This window comes from Seriola lalandi, unplaced genomic scaffold, assembly GCF_002814215.2.
Source record: "Seriola lalandi dorsalis isolate HSWRI2012SDOR001 ecotype SW California unplaced genomic scaffold, Sedor1 jcf7180002054385, whole genome shotgun sequence".
In the NCBI taxonomy this organism is placed as follows: domain Eukaryota; kingdom Metazoa; phylum Chordata; class Actinopteri; order Carangiformes; family Carangidae; genus Seriola; species Seriola lalandi.
In genome coordinates this window covers 266,485-288,588 of record NW_019524938.1, presented here as the reverse complement: position 1 = coordinate 288,588, position 22,104 = coordinate 266,485, and the positions used below count along the sequence as shown (strand labels likewise).

Below are 22,104 nucleotides of genomic sequence, written 5' to 3'. Positions count from 1 at the left end.
AGCTCTGCAGTTACAAGGAAGTTGTGAGTAGTGAGATATTTTCTAAGTATATTTTTGGACGTTTATTTGTGATGAACATTGGAGATAATGATATCCTCACAAAGTGTTAGTCATGCTGAATCCATTCAGATTCGACAGAGTTAGGACTCGGGGGGAATGGGTGCAGTTTTGACACATATAGTGGAAATAAGGTACAATGTAATGCTTCATGCTATTCAATGATTTGTGCAGGGCTTCATGAAATCTCCGTAAATTTCATTTAGTTGTCCAAGGATCAGTGTGCATCATTGACTTTAAGCCACTAAGCTACACTTTAACTGAAATATAATTCCTGGATATTCATAGTTGAATAATAAACAATAAAAAAGACAGCGTAAACCGTCTAACACCAATCTGTTTTAAGCCTTCCATTTTACGAACCAACATGTTTTGGTCAACCAACCGAAAGTTCAGTGTTTTCTCAGTCTCACAGACACATTTTGTTTAAGGACAAGCATCTCTACAGATCAGCACAAAGGTGTGACATCCAGTAACCATCCCTCGTCACATCTTCTCGCACCAAAAATAATTACAACTTTTCCTGAGTTTAACAAGTTTTCTCTCTGTGAGCCAAGAAGAAGTTCATTTATATTCATATCTTCTAAGAAGGGACCATGATTATAGCAAAGATAATCATAGTCAAGTAAAATGAGAACAAGATAAAAAATGATTCTCAGGACAAGAAGTTTCTGTTTCTTGGCCTTCATGTAAGGATCTACTGATCATATATATTAAAAAGATAAAACATAACCATATAGAATAGGTCAAAAATCACAACACATCCAGTAAAACAAAGACCATGCAGAATATGACAATGAACTCTGTTTTTAGGGGGATTTCTCCTTTAGGCTATGTGTTTCAGTACATATAGCAGTGTGATCAATAATGGCTGTCTGAGCCCTCTCAACAGATGGTAAGTCCTATTACCTCTTCAGCAGGGAAGGTGTGACAGAGGCGCACTGTACATTCACTGGAACACTGACTCCAAATGTTAACTACCCTGTCAGCATTCTAATTATCACCTCCTGGATATGAACAACTCCTTCGTCTTCTGCTGTCCCCCTGCCCCAAGGATCGCTCTCCTGCATAATGGCCTCTCATTTTCCGTAGTGTACCAGGATGCATAGAGGCATGATGACACACTGATTGTACGTGTTTGTCATCTACATGTCCCATTGATATTTTCAAATGAAGCCACAACATTCAGAAGCTATTAATGACACGTGACAGTGGTTGATTATCATTTGCGCTATTTAATTTAAACAAGTAAATACTTTTGATTTTATAAGCTGATATGATTGAGTTAGACAGTAACTGACATTTTTCATGTCCTACTGTTCTCCAGGAATTGATATCTACCTAAGGCAGCGTTTGTATAATTAGATCTCAGATTGATTTAAAAACAGCTGACCCCTCAGCTAGGAATTTTCCATTTTAACACCATAAAACCCAGTTTGACATCACAAAAATTGTAGATTTCTGCAACATGCCTAAAGGACTTGATGAACCCCAGTAAGAAAAAAAAAGCACAACTAGGTAACGGACCACAGGCCACAATATGCTGACCTCTGCTATAGTAAAAAATGTGATAATTAGTTTATTGATCCGTGTAATTGCTTGTCAGAGTCAAACGATAGGAATGAACTAACAACATATCAACAACCCTGTAATCCATCTTATACATGGCAGAAACAAAAACTTGTAGTGATCAGACGGATCATCTTGTGGCCAATACATCAATGTTCAGTCCTTAGATGACTGCCTGCCCTTGAGCTGGTCACTTACACCAAGTCTCTATATATATCAAGTGAAATGATTCAATTAAACATGCGACAATGTATCGATCAATCTGACATTTCAGGGTTGAGGGGAAAGGACATGGGGAGCAGGAGAAGTGGGGAAATGGGCAACAGTTGGGGGAAGGGGAAGAAGTGGACCATGCAATCCACTTTACCTCCAGGGCTCTGAGTCGCTCTAGCAGGGGATTGCTGTCCTTTGAATTTTCCTCCGATCCACCGCCAGCCTCAGGCGAGGTGGGCATTTCCGCTGCTGTGGCTGTGGGACCCTCTAGACTGTCCTGCTGCTTCCACATTTCCTCCAGGAGTTTGTCCTGGAACGCAGAGAGTGTGGATCAAAGATTCATGCCTCAAAGTCACAAAGAAATGAAGAATAATTCTCCATATTAAAGTTGACTTTAAAATTCAACTTCGCCTTACTTTATTAATATTGAATCAAACAAACCCCTGCAATACGTACGACTAATATGTACTGTCGATCTCACTGAGAATCAACACTTCAGTTTGCAGGCTTTGTAGCTTTTACTATATTGCACTGGTTCACCTGTCTGCATGGTTGACTAATTACTCATCACCCCCATAGCAACACCCAATATAAAGCTGTTGGCCAACTCTTCCAGCTTCAACAAATTCAACTGCAAAATACCATGAATTCTCAAATAGTGGCCAATGTGAATAAAAGCATTTAACTCGATGGCAAAGCCAATCAGGGCCTATTTCTACTTTTACCTCTATCTATAAATTCAGTGTTATGTCGATTTCTGCAGCACTAATTCCATCAGTACTGCAAGAGTCATGTCAGGCGTTCCACTTCCATTTTCCCTGAATGAATTTTCACATCAAATGTCTTGAAGCCTATCCTTTATTTTAATTTGAAAAGACACACCAGGAAGTGAAAGTAGCTTTACTGTACAAATGGCAAAGAATAAAAAATGGGAAATGAATATGTATGAAAACATTTCTGTTTTAAAAAAGAGAAGCCAGAGCAGCAGAGTGGTGAGTATGACGTGACTGTTGTTACAGGTAATCCCACTGCCCTCAATGTTTTATTTACCCAGCCTTTATTAGAAGCCAGACTTTATTTGTTCATGTCAAGCCTCGGCTATCTTATAAATACCATCTTTTATAGGAGAATTTATGATTTGTGCTTTGTCAGTGCCCTCTGAAATGACTAATATGACAATTAAATCATTTGAATTTTGATCTGCCCCTTTATAATTAAGCTCTGGTAAAGTTTAGACAACTAAAAGTATAGACTGTTGCTAGGAGAAGGACATCACTTGTTTTCTCCTGAATCAAAGTCATAAGCTTTATGTATGACAACAACATCAACCTACTGGTGTCAATGCTAGTTAGTGAGGACAGTCTTATTTACACAGCTGCAAGAGCTCACAAAATCATTGGTGTTTTAAAGTGTTTGAACAAGTGATCAATGCTGTCATTTTTTCTGATGAGGACAGTCTCCTCGGCTCCCAAGCTCAAACACGCTGCATGTACTTGATGCCCAGCGTGAAATGGCAGAGAGACAAAGTGGCTGGTTTAGAGGGTGGACCATTTAACAAGCCAAAGAGAGACAAATAATCTCCTCACATGTTGGTGGTCCAAACGAAGGCTGAAAAGCTGGTGAATATTGGACTTTTGTTCAACAGGTGGCACAGAAAAGGGACTCCAGTGGGAAGCTATGTGTCTGCTCAATTAAACTGTGAGGTACAGGAAGGCACTCATGAGATAAATTCAGTTTTTTAAAGCTGAATATTTTCATGGACAGAGAGCAGCAGTGGTGCAGCAAAAGCTTAGTGGGAGAGGGTCAGAGGTTTTGTATGTCCTTGTGATTATGCATTTGTGCATTTGTAACAAAATGATTAAGTTGAAGCCTTAACGGTTAATGTGTCCTTGAATGTAATTTATAATCCATATACTGTATGTATTTTAACTTGGCTTCTCTGACTTTGACTGAGGCTTTTTCCACAGACGTCAGTTCATCAGGAGCAAAACTTCTACTGCAGCAAGCCTCAGTCACCATGACTGTCGGCTGATCCCACACAATTCTCTAACAATCGTCATAGTGGCAGCATGGGGTGGCAAATTATATTTCAGTGGTAACTCTTTTAAATAAGTCAGATTTCATCCCAATTTGCTGGAAGTCACTATAAAACTGGCCCAAACTAAAACATGAAATTCAATTACACTGCAAAAATATTTGGGGAAATGCAGAAACAGAAATAAATTGATTCTGTATAGCATCATTATTTTCTTGAATAAAGTAGATATTCAACATTACCAGGATGTATTGTTTAGAAACAGAAAGCTCAGTGGAACATGGTGGGTGAGAGCTTTTCAGATTTGCTCCTCAACCAGGTGAATAATCACAATCACCTGTATCGAGGTACTCTAATGCTTTAGATTGATTATGGTGCTTTTACACTATCGAACACAATTTATTTCTGGTCCTTATTTTGGGTATATATGTGTCCCTGTCTTTTTCCAAATATATACTCGATATTGCTTATCTAATGTCAATACTTCAATTGAATCATGAAGATTTTACCTGTGTTTTATTTGAAGTGTTGATCCATAAGAAGATATATTTTTGGGTTTAAGAACCAAAAACCATCTCAATGTACGTGTCCTCTCTCTGGAGCTCCACTAACAAAGGGTCGGTGACACAAGCCAAAAACCAGAAAACCAAACCAAAATCCAGAAACCAAATCCTGCAAGGTTGGTTGGTGGGTCCAGGTGGGCATGACAGTGGTGACTGCTTTGTTGTGACATCACAAAGTTACAGAAGTCCTGACGGCTGGTTTTAAGGCTCAGTTTCTGAATACAGGCTGTGTGCATTTCTCTGTGGACTGAGGCTTTGATTCTTTCACAGTATTAATATAGAACCTGGACCTGCTTTATAATCAAAGTATACATGGACATCTGCCTTTAGACTATATGGACCTTTAAGTGTCATTATTTTTTACTCTGTTTTCTTTTGTCTGATGTATCACTGAAGCTCCTGGATGATGAGATGTTTTCCCAGTGTTTATTGGCCCTTATTGTTATTTTGCATTATTTAGCATTTAGCATTAATGATTAGAGTAAAATGGCAGAAACCAAAGATTAAAAACCTTTGATTCAAAAGAAGAGGCAGGTGGACGGTAGCATAAAAAGGAAAGAAAACTGATGAGGCTGTGTTACATAAGACCCCCTGACTAATTTATTTTATTTTGCACTTTCATCCACACCAACACAACTCATTAACTACATCAGAGCTGAAGACATAAAGTGTGTGCGACACCACTTTTCATACAGTGACATTGTGGGGACTCCATCACCATCCAAAGTAGGTCCCAACAAAGTAAACTATCAAATTATAGCAGCAACATTTTGGGGGGGAAAGTTACATTGTAAAACATTATACTAAAATATATTCATAGGAATTTTAATACGATAGATTGTAATTAATGTAATGTAAATCTTTTTTTTTTCATAAAAAGGTATTTAATCTAGTGCGATTGTTTTCTTTAATGAATTAAAACAATGCTCACTATGATGAGGGTAAGTATTCTTTCCCTAGCCTATACACTTTCATAGCTCCATATTGCTTAAGATGGATTACTGCTAGAGTTTTCAAAGCATGCAACACCCAGGCATTCAGTTTTTAAATTTTCCACAATCCCTTTTTCATATTTTTTTAGATACACATTACAGCCTGCAAAAGAAAAACCTCATCCTGCCACTATAATCTTGACAGAGCATATTATAAACGTGATTTGAAACAGTTCTTCAAAGAACTTCAAAGGTAATTTCATAGTGAGATCAAAAGTATATCTAATTCTAAAGTTTTAACATCTGCAAGTTGGATGATTGAAAAGTTAAATCAATCAATCGATTGTTCATATATTTTCTTATTACAGTATCACATTACTGCGAAGAAAATTGTTCTCTAACTACTGTTTGACTTTATCATTTAACCTTTTTTGACAGTTCAGAACAATTTGCAAAATGTGCAGACAAGACTTCACTTGATTCAAATCAAAATGGTGATGGCAGAGGAAACATAAGCATCGCACAAGTGCTGAAAACAAAATTGTACCAAAGGACTTAACCATATTTAGTATTATTATATTATTATATTTAGTGGTGACTGGAGGTCCTTCTTGTACCTTGTATGCTTTCATGAGGTCCAGTGGGTCCACCTTGGGGCCCTCCAGTGTGTCCTGGTTCTGTAGTAGTGTTCGCACCGTCTCCTCCATGCTGCGTTCAAGAAGAAGAATATGAGATAAGTGATTGTAAGTACAGAATCAAAGTATTCAGAGCACGTATCAATAGTGTTTATATATATTTTTTATTATTATTTATTTCCAACAGGAATAATCATCTGGGATCATTACTATTTCAAAGCCATTTAAAGGCTCCACCATAAACTGTAATTTAAAACTGACTTTGAAGAACAAGATCCAAATTCACTTTTGCTTGTTTGATGGTAGGAAAAATGGTCGCTGCGGCACGTGCATAGTTCAAAAGGGTTAATTGGTTAATTAATCATAGATGTGTTTTGGGCGCAAGATGCAATTAACCAATCAGAATGCCATCCCCCATTCCCTTTAAAAGCCAGGTATGCCTGCACCTTGGCATATTGTTATTATAACGGCGGATTTGCTCAGTGGTGAAAAAGAATGTTTCTCTGCAGAGGAAAAAGAACTGCTTATAAGCAAAGTGAAAGCTCATGAGCTCACCATCTACTGTCTCACCCAACAGGCCGATTCCTCAGTTGAAATTTGAATAACAAATGCCAAGCGCAAGGTGTTAGGCGCACGGACTGTGTGGGTGTCCTCCTGTTATATGGAGTTATAACTGACCAGTCTGATGTGTGTACAGGTGTATGTAGTAATAGTGTAGTCTGATGTCATTTTTCAGGTGATTCAACGAAGGTTAACACAGTGAAGGCTATTAGTAATGGCACACCTCAAAATGCCGAAAGCGGTACAAACATGTTGGAGAGATGCACGCTTAAAATAACAGTAAAATACTGCGTCATTTACTTCAGACCGGGTTTTTGCTGGTCAATTATGCAATCGCTTTCTGCTGCCTCAAGATAGCAATGGATCAACAATGCACCTGCCCACACCTCATTGTAAGAACAAGACACCCATGGGCACTCAGAATGACGCAAGTGTATTTGCTATTTAATTATTTATGTGGCTGCTGGATGGGAAAATGCCAACGGTGTCAGTCTGAAACCAGCAAAGACACTTAAGTTGTGCTTGAGTTTGAGTTTCTGGTATAAAATAGATCCCTTTAGCCATGTTAACCTGCTAGGGTTTAGCTGTTTTACCACGTTCACCATCTAATTCTCGAGTATTAGCATGTTTAGATTCGCTAATCAGCATTAAACACAAAGTACAGCTGAGGGCAAAGTGATTCGTTCTCATTTCAGTCAGGAGCTTCACAAATCAGGATACATCGTCCAGTAAATCATGAATGTCGGTTAAAATATTTTCCAAAAACAAATAAAATGTCAACCATCATTAGTCATTAATTGTCTGAGGCCCATGAATGTCTGGACTGAATTTCATGGCCATCCATTCAATAGCTGGCAGACCGGAGTCTGAAGTGGTGAACTGATTGCATCGCTGACCTTCGATCCATGAAGCTAATAAAGATCAACATTTTGTGTTTCTGAGCTCATCATATCTGAAAAAAACAGACACATTTAGTTCCTGTTAACTCACACATGTACAGTATATCAAAAAACATATCAATCGTGTCAGTCAGTTTGGGAGTGAGAGCCAATACCGATTCACTGTTTTGAATTTTGATGGAGGGGATAAACCTTTGTTTCCAGTTGGATCACTAACTGAGCCTTTATGGAATAGTTTATGTCACTATTTATGACGGAATAGCGAAGTTAACAATGTCTGTTTGTATGTAATTATCCTATCCCGGTGAATACGCTGATGAAGTCTGCTAACTGGATGCAGCAATACAGGAAAGTGACACTGATAAATCTGTTGATAGAGGTTCTCGTGTTCAGGGGCATTTCACTGTGATGGATCATCTTCACACTTCATCATTCACAACGACTGCATGAACATTCAACATCAGCACTGGATCAGCTCTCCCTCAGATTATCTGACAGTGTTCAGACTTTTCCACATCCATACACAATGATGCAATGCTGATTGGTAACAGAAAGCCATTTCAGGGTGGTAATGATTTGACAAATGCTGCCTCATCTACTGAATGAACAAGCAGATCTCATTTTTAAATGTTATTTGATTATAACAATCTGAAAATTATGAAAAAACTTTATTTTTCATTAGAAAAACTTTATTTTTTATTACAAAATATTTTGTGTTTTTATATTTTGGTGGTTTTTTTTTTAACTTTTTGTCAAAATGTAACAGGTAGATGAACAGAGAAAAATAGAAAAAAAGTTCAGCTGGGGGCAATGGAAACTAGATGTAAACACATTGACATATCATGCCCTTATAATGTTGATATGGCAAACATAGCAAACAGTTGCTTGTTCAAGCAGATACGAAGCAACATTAGCGTTCATTTGGAGTTGTGCTCTCATTCCCTTGAATGGAAACACACTCCTTTTAGCTCTGGTTTGGTCTCCACCAACTTCTGAGGGGCATATTTGGCTCTTTAGCTGCTAAACGTATCATTATGTTCAGCAGCCAGTTGCTAACTTTGTCTGCCTGGTGTTTGGTGTTGGACAGTAAGTGTATGATAATAAGACCTTTCTGCTTTCAACAGCTGCCTGCTGCTGCTGGATATGACACGGATGACAGCGCTAATGCCAGGAACACACTGCCTGCACTGTGTGTGCGGGGCGGCTGCTTCGCTGCTACTGCCACACTCTATCTTTCTGCTTAGTTTGTACAGGATAATGTCCATCAACAGGCTCCTGGAATGTTGGATTTCTTTTCATTATAAATTCATTTCTGATTTATTTTTGACAGTAAAAGTTACTAAAATGTCACTGTCTCCGCATGTAGCTGCTAAAATGGTTCAAAAATACATTTATATCTTTTCATGTGTGTATCATATTCAGATTCAGCCTAGGCATGGAAACTATAGTGAAATGCAAAATGCTATTTTATGTAATGTTGCTGGTATAATGTCAATATGACATCAACAGGTCTTTTTTCTGTCTATTTTTACTGGGAACACATGTGAAAGATAGGTGAAATACCAAATTTCTAGATCACATGATAAAGCCAGTTTGTTCCGTGCCTCAGATTTAGTAAAACTGCAAGCAGGAAAAACAAAACAATGAGCTAAAAGATGCTAAATTGCTCCTTAGAGCTGAGGGAAACTCTAGAGTCAGGTGATAAGTGAGCCTGTTCACATTAATCATAATCATTTGAACCATTGTTAATATAAAAAAATGTAGCAGCGCAGCTTTGATGTTTGATTTCAGGTATCATCAGATGCACATTATATGGACAAATTTTCAAAAACCATGTCAATGTATGTTGTGTATACAATATGTTCACAGTAAAGTGCATCATAACCAACTATTTTCAATTTAGATTTTGTTTCATTGGTTTTATTGCTCAGAGCCATTTTATGCAAATTTACATTGTCCTTAGAAATATGATATTTTTACATAAGGCTTCAAAACGCCCATATTACTGCCGCTGACATTTGCTCAAATGGCTTCCCATGTATCAGTGAAGTCTTGCATTGTGATTTTGTAATTGTTTTCCCCCTTGAGCTGCGTATGCTTGATAGACACTGACCAGTATGCAGTGACATTTTGCTCTGTCACTTCCAGAGCAGTTTTTTCCCCCTGTTTGATGCATGTGGCACAGCCATTAGCATTAGCTGCTGACTGTGAACACACCACTGGCGTTCCCGCCCCAAGTCACTGCCACTGACCTGAAACAAACCCGTCCAAAATGAATACAGCGGGTGGGGTGGTGGCGGGGCGGGAAAATACTGAACTCAAATATTCAGTGGGTTTTAAGTCCAGGAAAAAGCAAACTGAATCATTTCAAGTGAATATCTGAAAGGCCATATGTCACTGTGTGTTGCTCAAAGGCTCGAGGAGGCCATAAAAACTGTCAGGGTTGGTGGTTCAGATCCCATCGGGACCACCCATGCCGACAGTGCCTGCACTTGCTGATGCACTTTGGGTCTGAATGTATCCACTGAATGGAAAATGCTATGAAACTTTAAATTTATGGGAGACCACATGTGGAACACCCACTGCAGACACTACACTGACTGAGTTCCTGCAGTTTGTGCATGTTTATATGATGACACATATTAGCACACATCAGCAGGCTAGGCTGATTACCTTCCACTTTCAGAATGAAAGCTAGTTAGCCTAGCTTGCTACCCTCCATTTTCTGAGTTAAATACAAACTTATGGGTCTTCCAAAATGTCTAATGTTGTAAAGGGGCTATGATCCTCTAGTCAGTAGCACACCACAGTTGTCTTAAGGTCAGCTAACCCAGAGGCTCCTACAAATACACAGTTCAGGCTAATAATCTGAATATAATCTGTTTAAAAGCCCAAACATAATAAAAATGCTCCATTTAATACCACATAAACAAACCAGAGTAAGATTTCCATCAGTTGCAGAGGGATAGTTTAGTTTAGGCCTTTTCATGAACTGATTTTACTATGTCAACGATTTAACCTGATATGGCTGTGTTTTCATGGCCTCCATCTTGATGAAAATGCGTCCAGATATGTTTCTCCATGCATGACGTATTTATCACTTTTGTGCATGTTACACAGCTGTTCTAATTAAATGCGACGGTGCATGTTAACACCAAACTGTATTAAATCACATCCCATGTCAACAGTTGAACCGGAATCTTCAGTCAGAATGAAAAAACGTTTGCATGTATCTGAAGCTATTAACACAGATAACTGGTTTTAATGTTGTCTTTAAAAGTTATTTTGTAGTTTCAGTTATTTACTTTGGCTTTATGGCTAGACTAAATCAAAAAAATGCATGGATGAGCCCCAACATTAAAACTTACATATATTACTATAACTTTTATATACATAAAATTCATATTTATTCTTTCTACTATCCCATACAGCACTGACGGTGACATGTACCTTAGTAACAGTTACCTCTGAACCAAGTCGTCTTCCGACAAACTGAACTGAAATAAACATCAACTTTTCACCCCGCCTTCTTTCACCACAAGTAATAACAAAAATTGCAGCGTAAAGGTCAAAGCAAAGACACTCTCTTCATCAAATCCTCCTACAGGTCCTGTATAAATAAATATATCACAAACTGTAACATTATGCAATTCTCTTTCTGCATTTTTCAGTTATGCTTCACAGCTTCTGAGCCTCAGCATCTGTCCAACTTTCGCAATGCAACATGGATCATTTTTCCACCACACTTCAGTCGGTCCTCCTCAAAGTTTAGTCTAATCATCCCTCTCCTTATGTAGTCACACAAATCCACCTGATTCCTCTAAAAATTCATGTTATTCTCAGCAATATTTCATTCATTGCTTCCGATTTTTTTTAGCACTCAGTCATCACTCACCCCATGCTGCTTTCCTACCGATGCTGCTCATTTGAAATGAGGCTAAGCACACAGGTCCTCAGTCTCCTCAGCTCAGACTTAGTCATCGCTGTGTGTTTGTGATTGGGCACTGAGGGGAAAGTGGGTCTCCTGGTCTCTCTGTGGACCATGAGGGGAATAATGTGCAGCTGAGTGCTCTCAGAGAGGGGAAAACAAGCTCCCACCCTGTCTGACTCTACCCTAACAAGGCCTCGTACTCTCCATGCCATCCCAGTCTCATGACTGCAGTCTGGCAGGAGACATCTGTGGTCTGATTGTCCCTCTGTGTTAAACCTCGTCTCAGAAATGCTGCTGAATGAATCTTTGCATTTTCTCTCGCTCAGCTGGTAGGAAACAGGATTGGGCAAAATGTTGCTCTGTGATGCTGGTAACACCACAGACTTTACAAAAACATAAAACTGTTCTGAAGCATGTCATGCTCGCACCACAAACTATAGTTGAGTTGAATGGATATATTGGGCCAACCTTTTCTCAATAGAAACACAGACTGCAATAAAAAAACAACCTAATAGACTAATTTCAAAGGCTATGGACCCCATTCATCTACATGACTAACATACACCACCATACACACACAATGACAACTCCACCTAGACACACTCCCCCACCTCAAACTCTATCTCCACTTAGACGGAAGATTAAACAACCCTCCAGCTCTGCCAGGACCTTCACATCCACTTACAATAACTGACAGAGAATGTATTTACCCTGCACAATCATTGCTGTTATTATTATTGTTATTATTATTGAAAACATGGACTCTCTCTTTTTCACAATAACATACCACACCCCCCCAACCACCCTCCCCCCACCCACCCATAACACTAACTAATCGAAATCGCAGCAGTTGCTTGCCTAATTGTGCATATCACAACCCTCTGTATCTCTCTCTCTGCCCCCCTCTCTCTCTTCCTTTCTGTTTTTTCATGTTTTGTCTCTGTCTCAATCCTTGTTGTATTGATTGAATGCACGACAGTTTGTGTCAAGCACACGCTCACCCACCTGGCACTCAAAGAGGCCACGCCCTCAATTATACATAACTTCAAGCCTTAATAAAATGTAAACAGGTGAGTTATATAAACAGTTATCAGGATGGAGAAAATAAGCTAAAGAGACCAAAACTGTTTTTGTACCAGGCTGTAAATAGTTGATTTCTGCTGTAAAGTTGGACGTTTCAACATGGGAGTCTGTGGGGACTGACTCACTGTTGGAGCCGGACTCTAGCTGTCATTAGAGGAACTGCAGGTTTTAGAACTTGCCCTGGAGGTTGGAGCTTTAGTTCAACATACTTTACAGATCACACACAAATGCATCCATGCATGTGTTCACTGTATGTACATAACGATCCCTTCCTTCTTACCACAGGGGGTTTCTGCTGCTGCTCTGACATTTTGCCACAGGCCTCACTTTTCAAAGCAAGACCTTCAGCTCATCAGGCACAACAATGTATGAATGAACGGCCTACTTTCTCCCTTAAATAGTAACATGACCCCTTTTCCCACCTCAGTGAAAACAGAGCCACAACCAAGCACAAGCTGTATGGGGAAGCCTTTCAATGCCATTCTGCTGCCATGGGTTCTCATCCATGATTTATGTGTATTTGAAAAATAAATCCTAAAATAAATCACAGATGTTCTATTTATCTAAAGAGTAGTCACTACTTTGTTCACAGTTTGAATTGAAGTACTTTGCTCCTACTGGATCCCAGAGCAGCCACACCATGGCTTTGACAGTCCCTGTATAATCTTCTATAATTGTTCTACATATCAAAACAAAATCCTTATCATTGCAGTTACATATCTTTATTTCATTACATTTGCTACCTCATCAAGGTATTTTAAATTTCAAAAAATGTTTTTGAAATTGCTTTTACATTTTTCAGTGAGAGATGAAGGAGGTGAATTTCTTAACTGCTCTGTGTTCTCAAGCACCCTGTGGTTTGCAATGTGTGGTAGTTCTTCTGGTTGAGTTTCAAATATTATAAATGTGCATCAAATAATCAAGTATAACTGTAGTACTAAAATTTAGAGGTGAGCATGAATTTGATCTGGTTTTCTGTTTTTTATATTTCATCTCATGCTTTCACCTGTGATCACTGGTCTCCTCTGCTTCCATCCATCTATCTCTGTCTCCTGCATCTGGCTCAGACAGCAGACAGGGGATGTGCACCTTGACCCTGAGTATGCAGGTATTTTTTTACCTGGACCACAACAGCAGGGTCAGCCCTATAATAGAGAATGTTGCTGACTGACTGACTGAGTCGGCATAATTCCACCACACAGCTGAATGCCATGTGACTGAGTTGGAGTCCGAGATGTGCGCTTCAAGTCCACGTCGCAGTTCACTTCACCTGTACACTGTGACCACCAAACGCTCCAGGTTCACTTTGCCTTTTGTCTTTGTATTTCAGCGCTGCTTCAGACAGACCACATGCTATCGCACTGGGATGCCTGAAAAAACATATAGACTAAACCCTGGCTGCTGGTAATGACCACTGGTGGACGAAGGAGTAGTTTGGTCTGAGGATATAACTACTGTGCTTCTCCAAATATAGTATGAACATATTAAATGGCAACTGTCTACTACTACTACTGCCACTACTACTGCTGTATATGTGTCTTGTTAATTTATTTGGAGACAGTCAGTCAATCGGTGATCAGTGATACACTCTGCACAAAGACAATTTATTTGTGTAATATGATAGACATGGGAAGTTGTTTTATTGTTAATAAAGATGCTTAAATCAAAATTTGTTAAATTCTAAATGATTTTTTTATGTCCTCATTATGATTCAACAATCATTTTCTGTGAGAAGAAAAAGTTGACTAACTAAAAGAACATTGCTTTTAAACTTTGATGTAACATTTTTAAAATAGCACTTCAAATGTTGCAACGGCAAATCACTCTAAGATGATTGTTGTGAGTTTAAAAAGCAGTAATTGCCCAATGTAGTATCAAATTGAAACTTGCTACGTTTTTTCATGTGTAAAATATCTAAAATATCTTATTCTGTAAATAAGATATGAAACAGAAAAGAGTCTCCAGAATCTCACCAGCACCAATTAAAGGTCCTTAGAGAAGAGTGTTTAAAGGTTTATCACCAGTAAATTAGTATTTTATCAGAACACTGAAAGTGAGGGTTTGCTTTAAAAGGCTGCTTCATGAGACGCTGTCTGCATGTAACAGGATTCAATGGAAATAAAATATAGAATAAGAGAATGTGATTTTAAATTTTCCAATTTTAGGGATACATAGTTATATGTTTTAATATTATAAGGTGTGCTCTGTAGCTGACTGACACATCATCCAATGCTAACAAGCAAGGAGAGAGAGAGAAAAAAAAAGAGAATATCTAATTTCCTTAAATACTGGGCAGCAGTTCAAATATCTTCTCCGTGGAAGGGGAGAATTAACTTACAGTCACAAATCATCGGGGCCTAATCTCACACTTCGCTGAGCATATGTAGATGGGATCAAACTTGGATCATGAGGGGCCGTCAGCAACCTAACAGTTGGCTGGACATAATGCCTGGTTATTATTTCCCTTTATCACATGCTGGGAGGGGAGATCAATAAGTTGGGACACAGTGGTCGTCTCTCGCTGCAGAAGGTTGACACTTCATATCAAGTTTTACTGTCCAATAAAACTGATTAGATTTTTTTCTCTACATATCGTGGGCTCTCAAGTTAATGAAACTGTTGAAGGGGCCCAGCGCTTCATCACATTTGGTGTTTGGCCTTTGATGGATGTATGCTATGCATTATGTTTGTTGCACTGTTGGATGGTTTCTGTCATTGAGCTGTGGCTTTTAATCTATTGTTTAAGATATAAGTTTCAGTGACAGAAGGGAAACTTTCTGAAACACTGTTCTGCACAGAAAAACCTCATGTCACTGGACAAGCTATGGTGTTGTACAGTTGATGGTTTGAGCGTATTGAGGGCAACACTGTCTCACATTTTTCATACATCTTAAAATACTCAAATCAGCTCCTACATTAGTCCATAACTATCATGGAGGGCTAGTGGCTGTGCACTAGTGATGCGCGGATTACATCAGTTACATCCACAGGCACTGCTGTTAATCTGCAGATCGGGTGGGCCAGGTAATAAAAACAGCGGATGGGTGAAATAATGGGCTATATAATGTATGAGGAAAATATGAATTACATTCCGTAAAGTGTGAACATATTTTAAGCTTCATTTTTCGTCAGGCATGAATTGGACTCTGTGTTTGGACTGCGGAACTTGTTATTTTTGTCATTTATATCAGGCGACCAGCTAAATGTTGTTAATTTAGAGTTTTTAAAGCTCCATATTTTCCTCTTCTTCTGTGTTTTATTTGAAGTGTTGATCCATAAGAAGATATATCTGTGGTTTTAAGACATCTTCTTATTAATGTAATGGAGAAACAAAAACATTTCTTTCATTTACAGTTAAATACAAGTGCATTTGATTGTGTTCTGGTTAAATACAGAAAAAAACTTCAAGCTATCTAATTACTTATAATTTACCAAAAGTACCATCTCTCCCTAACATTAAACAAAGTGTCTTTGGTGCCTAAACTTGCCACAGACAGGACTCTGAATGTGAACCCCGGTCTCTGGTGTGAAAGTCGTGCGCTTTGTACAGCCGCCATCCGCCCCAACCGCATCCTGGCGACTGTGCTACCGTTAATGAATGAAGCGCTTCATTCGTGGTATAACCTGCACGTTTAAAAAATGATGCTGAAGGGGCCCTGACCAAGTATCTGTATGAGCCAACTTGGAAGTGAGAATGTGTTTATAGTGGCATACAGTTTGTGCAGCTTACCAAGGGCACAAATTAGCTGTATCAACAGCAAGGCAAGCAATCAGCCGCTTACTACCAGCTGACCTTATGCAAAAAATGAAATCTATCAGTATCTTTTTACTTATCAGTAAGTATTCATGATTTACAACATTTTATTTATCTAAAGTCAAATTGATAATTCTCTTATGAGTTTCTGAAACATCTCCTGTTTCATAAGTGTGTTGCATATCAGCGATTTTCTACCCCTCTTGCCCACAGCCATGAAAGGATCGCACAGAGAGAGATATAGATTTGTCTATTCTGTCATTTGTAATCATTTTTTCATTTTTATAAAAAGAAAGGTTATTACTTTACTTGACTATGAAAATACTGGTGAAATGATTGCAATTTAAAACAATTCTTTGTCCTAACTTTTGGCCTAAAAGATATACCAATTTAGATATACTGGTACTCATGCTAATGTTTCAACAGTTAAACATCTGTGCTCTGTGCTTCAGCTCCACCTGAATTGGAACCAGATTTCGTGTAGCTCCCTCTGGAGCCACAAAAGGCTCATTACATCTTTTTTTTTCACATCCATATCAGTACTCCCCAAGACCTGCAGTAAAGTAACTGTATTTCAGCTTCAGCAGCCTGGTGTGGTGAAGGTGCTACCTGGAGAAGTGCTGCTGCAGTGTCACCATCTGCCGCCCGCCCTGCTGAGACTTCACCCTCTCCCTTCTCTCCACGCCCAGATGTTGTTTGTTATCCAGCTGGGGATTATTCTTATGGATCGGTCTCTGTGGCGTAGCTGTAGGGGAGACGCGTAAACACAGTTAGTTTGTTGTTAATCTTGCATATCATAATCACATTTTTGAAGATTTCAGACATGCAGTGCATCTGTTGTTGTCTGTAAAAAGCACAATTTATCAGCAAGTTTGGAGAAGAGCCGGACCAGCAGGCAGCCTCTCCTCTCTCCACCTCGCACACTCTAATTTTGAGTTAGCGTCGACATGTGTGTTTTCCCCACAGCTGACAGGTTGTGAGTTAGACACACTCCTACTCATGACATTTAAACAGGGCCTTGAGGTAAACTGTCATTGTGGAAGCAAATACCTGTATATCTAAAAAAGAGTGAAGGATGCCCCCGCACAGTTCTGCTAGAAAAAGTCCAGGTAGTTAATATTATAATAACCATGTTTCCCTTTGGCTCGTCCTTCGGGTGTTCACCTGTCCAGATGTTGCTGAACTGAAAAAATCTGTGCAATGGGTTCAAAAGAGATTTAACATTTCTGTGACTTGTTCATGTTGTAAGAACACAACACTGTACAGTAGTGTGATATTGTCTGTACAATGGCCTGATAAACCTGACAATAACATGGTAATACCTCTATGAATTATTCTGAGCATGTTAAATCAGCTTGATGTGAATGTTCATGAAGAAAAGGTAATTTCTTCTATTTCTATGGAGAGATATGAAGTGGCCTGCAGAGGTGTCAATCAAATTGATAATGGATCCCTTTTTTTCTCTTTCTATAGTGACAGCTTCTTGCCACCAGTTTGGCTCCCTGTGACACACTTTAGCCATCACACTCAATTTTTCCTATTCCACTATGGAGTGCAGCAAGTACAAAAACAAAAGCTGTTGAATTACATTAAGTCCTGTGACTAATTCCAGATTTTATAATTGCTGTAGTTTCTAGTCAGCCTTGACTCACTGATGCTGTTTTTGAATTTTTACAGGAAAATCAGCTTTAATTCAGACCAATGGTTTTGGTTCATAACAGTGTCCCATATAGGCCTAGTATAAAGGCAGATGTCCATGTGTAGTTTAATTATAAAGCAGGTCTAGGTTCTATATTAATACTGTGAAAGTTTCAAAGCCTCAGTCCACAGAGAAATGCACACAGCCTGTATTCAGAAACTGAGCATTAAAACCAGCCGTCAGGACTTCTGTAACTTTGTGATGTCACAACAAAACAGTCACCACTCTCAGCCATGCCCCAAGCCCCGCCCACCTGGACCCACCATCCAACCTTGCAGGATTTGGTTTCTCTGAGTGTTTTACCTGAAATCTGCTATATTTGTATTAGATCACTCAGAAAACAGTCAGCCAATCAGAAGAGAGGCTCAGAGCCTCCTCTCTTCTGATTGGCTCACCAACCTGTTATTACTAGAGCTCCAGAGAGAAGCCTGAGAGAGGAGATGTAAAACTATGTCTAGGGGAGTAAGTCCAAACTAAACTCTGCAGGATGAAGTCCACTCTTTCAGTTACAGAGACCAGGGGACATTTTTACAGCAGTGACTTTCTGTGGATATTTCTTGTAATTAAACTTGGTTAAAGTGCAGAAAGGTGAAGAAACTCTGTCTGTAAAGACACACCAGCTCACATTGACAATAACCATGATTTATTAGTAAATTAATGAAGAACACTGAAATGTGCTCATCATTTTCCAATCAAGTAACACAGGAGTTAAGACGCCCAATCGAGGCAAGGTTTCCACTGGCTTTGTATCGGCGAGCAGAGACTTCACGGTCAGTACAAAAAGGTCATTCAATTAACAGCTATTCAGTGTTTTTTCATTGTATAATTACACCTGATCTGGGAACCAGCTCAAAAAATAACAAAAAGAGTGAAAGAACAGTAATTTACTGCAAGTGACAAACAGAATGATAACAATGTATCATCCTACATGTCAGGGTCAATGTGCTACAGGCCTACAGTAAGCTGATGAAAACAAGTTGAGGTTTTTCACTCATTAAATGCAGAGTCAGGGAGAAAAGCATTAAGGCAAACAGAGAGAAAAGCTGAGCAGATATGGTTGGACTGGTGCCTAAATATGACCTAAGCTTTTCCAGGTCTTTGGAGTGTTTATTTTTAAATCCTGGCAACTTTACATCCTGGAAAGGATGTAAAATTTGAACCAGCACTGCCATCTAGTGGTGTTTACAGATCACTACCACAGGCAGTCAGGTGCACGCAGGATCACTGCACTTTAAACATAAATCAGAGAATGAAAGGTCATGTTTTGTTTTTGGAGCAGATCATCACATGCTGTATCTGCATGTTATAGTTTTCACACACAGGATGTACAAAAAGACATTCAAAAGAAAGACGTGTGCATCTTTTTTGCCTATAAGCATGCAATGAAAAGCAGAATGCAGACTATCCATTGACAAAACATTTAAAGGAAGAACATGGCGGGAATGACTCTTTAGTGTTGGGGATTTGGAAGCATCCATTAGGGTTTGGGACTGTTTTACACAGTCCAGAGAAACGTTTTAAACTTAATACAACAATACATCCAGGCCTGAATGAGGAAACTGATTTCAGAGCCTTTTTTAAAACACAAACTGTCTCACATGCAGTATGTTTTCCTCTGTGCTGACAACCTTTGTTTACTGCTTCATTATTTGGATTAAATTTGTTCACTTGTTTTGTTTCACTCCTTTGGTTTGTGACTTTTTAGAGAAGTACTTCTCCTCTTGAATGATTTTCAATATCATCAATATCAGTATCACATGTGTAAAAAAAAAATAAAAGAAAAAAGTGCTGCTTTAAACTCTACCTCTAAAAATCTACCAAGGTAGAAACTGCTCTTTGTTATTATTAGATTCCATTGAATCAGAAGAAATTATCACAATCTCAACTGTAACAGGCCTGAGAGCTGCCAGAGAGAAAACAACACTTTACATACATGTTTACACTATCCCTACATTACTAATGTTTACAGCCAAATGCACTAGTGATATGTATTTGATTGCAGTGATTTATCACCATGGATCCATGGCTGTTGTCATTTTCATTTAATTTTTACAACACATTGAGCCTTTGTATCTGGAAAAACTGTATAAATTCCTCCATACAGGGTTACAGTGGGATCACATTTTCTTGCTAATAAAAGAGATTTGGCCCCTGGTGCCAGGATGTATCCATGTATCTGATGATGTTTGTTTGTTTTTTTTTATCCTATATTCCAAATTGCTCCTGTTTTGTTGTACATGAAGATTTCAATCTTTCTTTTTTCCAGGAACACCTCAATTGTTTCTCAAGTGTATTTTAAAATGTATAATTTTAGGATACTACTGTTTTTGAATATAGTTTTCCAGAAGAGTAATCAGTTTTTTTCACAGTCATGTCATAGCAGGAAAAGCAGGAGTGAAGTGAATGAGTGAAATAATGGCTGCATTCAGATTAAGGCATTTCAGTCTCAGTGTCCTTGCACTGCACATTCTGCCTCATGGAGAAACTTGAATGGAAGATCTGTGTTTGCACAAGACTGCTGATGAAATTACCGGATTTTTTTTTCACTTTATTGTGACAATAAGAGCCGTCATGCTCCCTTCTACAATTTCCATATAAAACAGTCCAATGGTAATGCTGAGGTATGTTGTTCATCCGAGTCTACTCTCATGGAAACACAGTGTTATTTCATAAACTTTGGAGAAGTTTGTGCTTTTTTTTTTTTTTCCTTAAGGCCTTAAGGCTGAATCAGTTTTATCCTGTTTTCTTCTTACATCCTTGAACTGCTCTTTAAACAATACCAGGGTTACATCTGGCAGCTTTTTGCACCAACATGAATGTGTTTCTCAGTACTCGGCCAGTAGATGGTGCCCTTCATCCATTTTCTTCTGCAGTCTTGCATCATCTGAATGTGTCACCTGCTTCCTCATGTGCACGTCTGTTCATTATTAGATCTTTTTTTTTTCATTTTTACTGTGTCCATCTGACTAACATGGGACCTTTAAATGAGTTAAATAAGCTTTTATTTATAAAATAATACATCTGTTTGAAAGGAAACCTCAGTCAACATGCATGTTAAAGAAAAATGATCCAGTCTGGAAAAGTGTTTCTGATTTGTTAAACAAATCTTATTTCTCTCTCTCTGAAGGTCTTAAGTCACAGGCTTTGCTTAGATTTGAGACTAGATTCATGTGTAAGTATGGAATCCTGAAGTACCTGCCGCGAATGTTGTAATGAATTCGTGTGAATGCTCAGTTTGAGCTGCAGATCAATTGTAAAGTGTCTCATTTCCAAAACAGTGGAAATCTCATTTAGAGCTAAACCTCCTCAAACACCCACAGTGATGTTGTTTCTACAGATCAGTCTTCTCTGTGTTTCCCTGGGGCTGTATGGAAATGTCACGTGCACACTGAATACAATGGGCTGCTGTAAATGCACATCATTATGAGTCCATTACATTGACGGCTCTCTATTCTTAAACAAACAGTTCTTTGGACCAGATCTGACCAAATATACAAATGTAACAATCACCAGCTCAGATTAAGTTCTGTTGTCACTAAACTATAGGTTTCATTCATTCATTCATTCATTCATTCATTCATGCATCTCAATGACAGTGAAATAAAGACTTTCACTCACAAAAGAGATGGAAGTATAAAGGATTTAGGCAGTGACACAAAGTATGTCTAGAAACCAAAACCACAGTCCAAGAAAACACCATGAGGGAGAAGAACTAATGCAGATAATAGGTGGTAACGTGTATTCTACTGCATATATATAGTTTATATTAATGTGCATGTAAGCTGTCAAATAAATGTGGTTAAGTAAACAAAAATGATTCCAACTGAAATATAGATGTGCAGTAGTTTAAAGGGGAGTAAAATGGACAACAAAGCAAATAAACTATTAGAGCTGGAGCTCAGTGCACTGCAACGGAAGATAACATAAGGAAATAGACAAAAGGAAAGGAAATGAAGAAAACGGCTTCGACTCTTTCATAACATGCACTGAATATGTGTATGTATTCAGAATATTAAACCTCTCTTTAGCTGCTAAATCCTCCACTGTGTTCGGCTGTTGGTCTCTAACCGTGTCTGCTGTTTGCTGCTGAGCAGGTTGAGCAGTTGGTTTTTACATATTTGCTTTTACATATCTTCTTTTTTGGAAACGACACTATGAGAGCAGTGAGAGTGA

The 22,104-nt window shown here is 38.6% G+C and overlaps 1 protein-coding gene across 3 annotated transcripts in view; it reads right to left on the bottom strand.

The window, feature by feature from the left end:
* LOC111657162 (nck-associated protein 5-like) overlaps positions 1 to 22,104 on the bottom strand; it is a 73,100-nt gene that overhangs the window by 41,194 nt on the left and 9,802 nt on the right. For all 3 annotated transcript variants that reach the window (XM_023409223.2, XM_023409219.2, XM_023409218.2), the window contains exons 2-4: positions 16,842 to 16,977; positions 5,987 to 6,077; positions 1,994 to 2,149 (exon numbers count right to left, since the gene is read on the bottom strand). In XM_023409223.2, coding sequence (XP_023264991.1) covers positions 1,994 to 2,149; positions 5,987 to 6,077; positions 16,842 to 16,870 — 276 coding nt within the window. In that variant the 5' untranslated portion in view covers positions 16,871 to 16,977. The remainder of the gene's footprint in view (positions 1 to 1,993; positions 2,150 to 5,986; positions 6,078 to 16,841; positions 16,978 to 22,104) is intronic.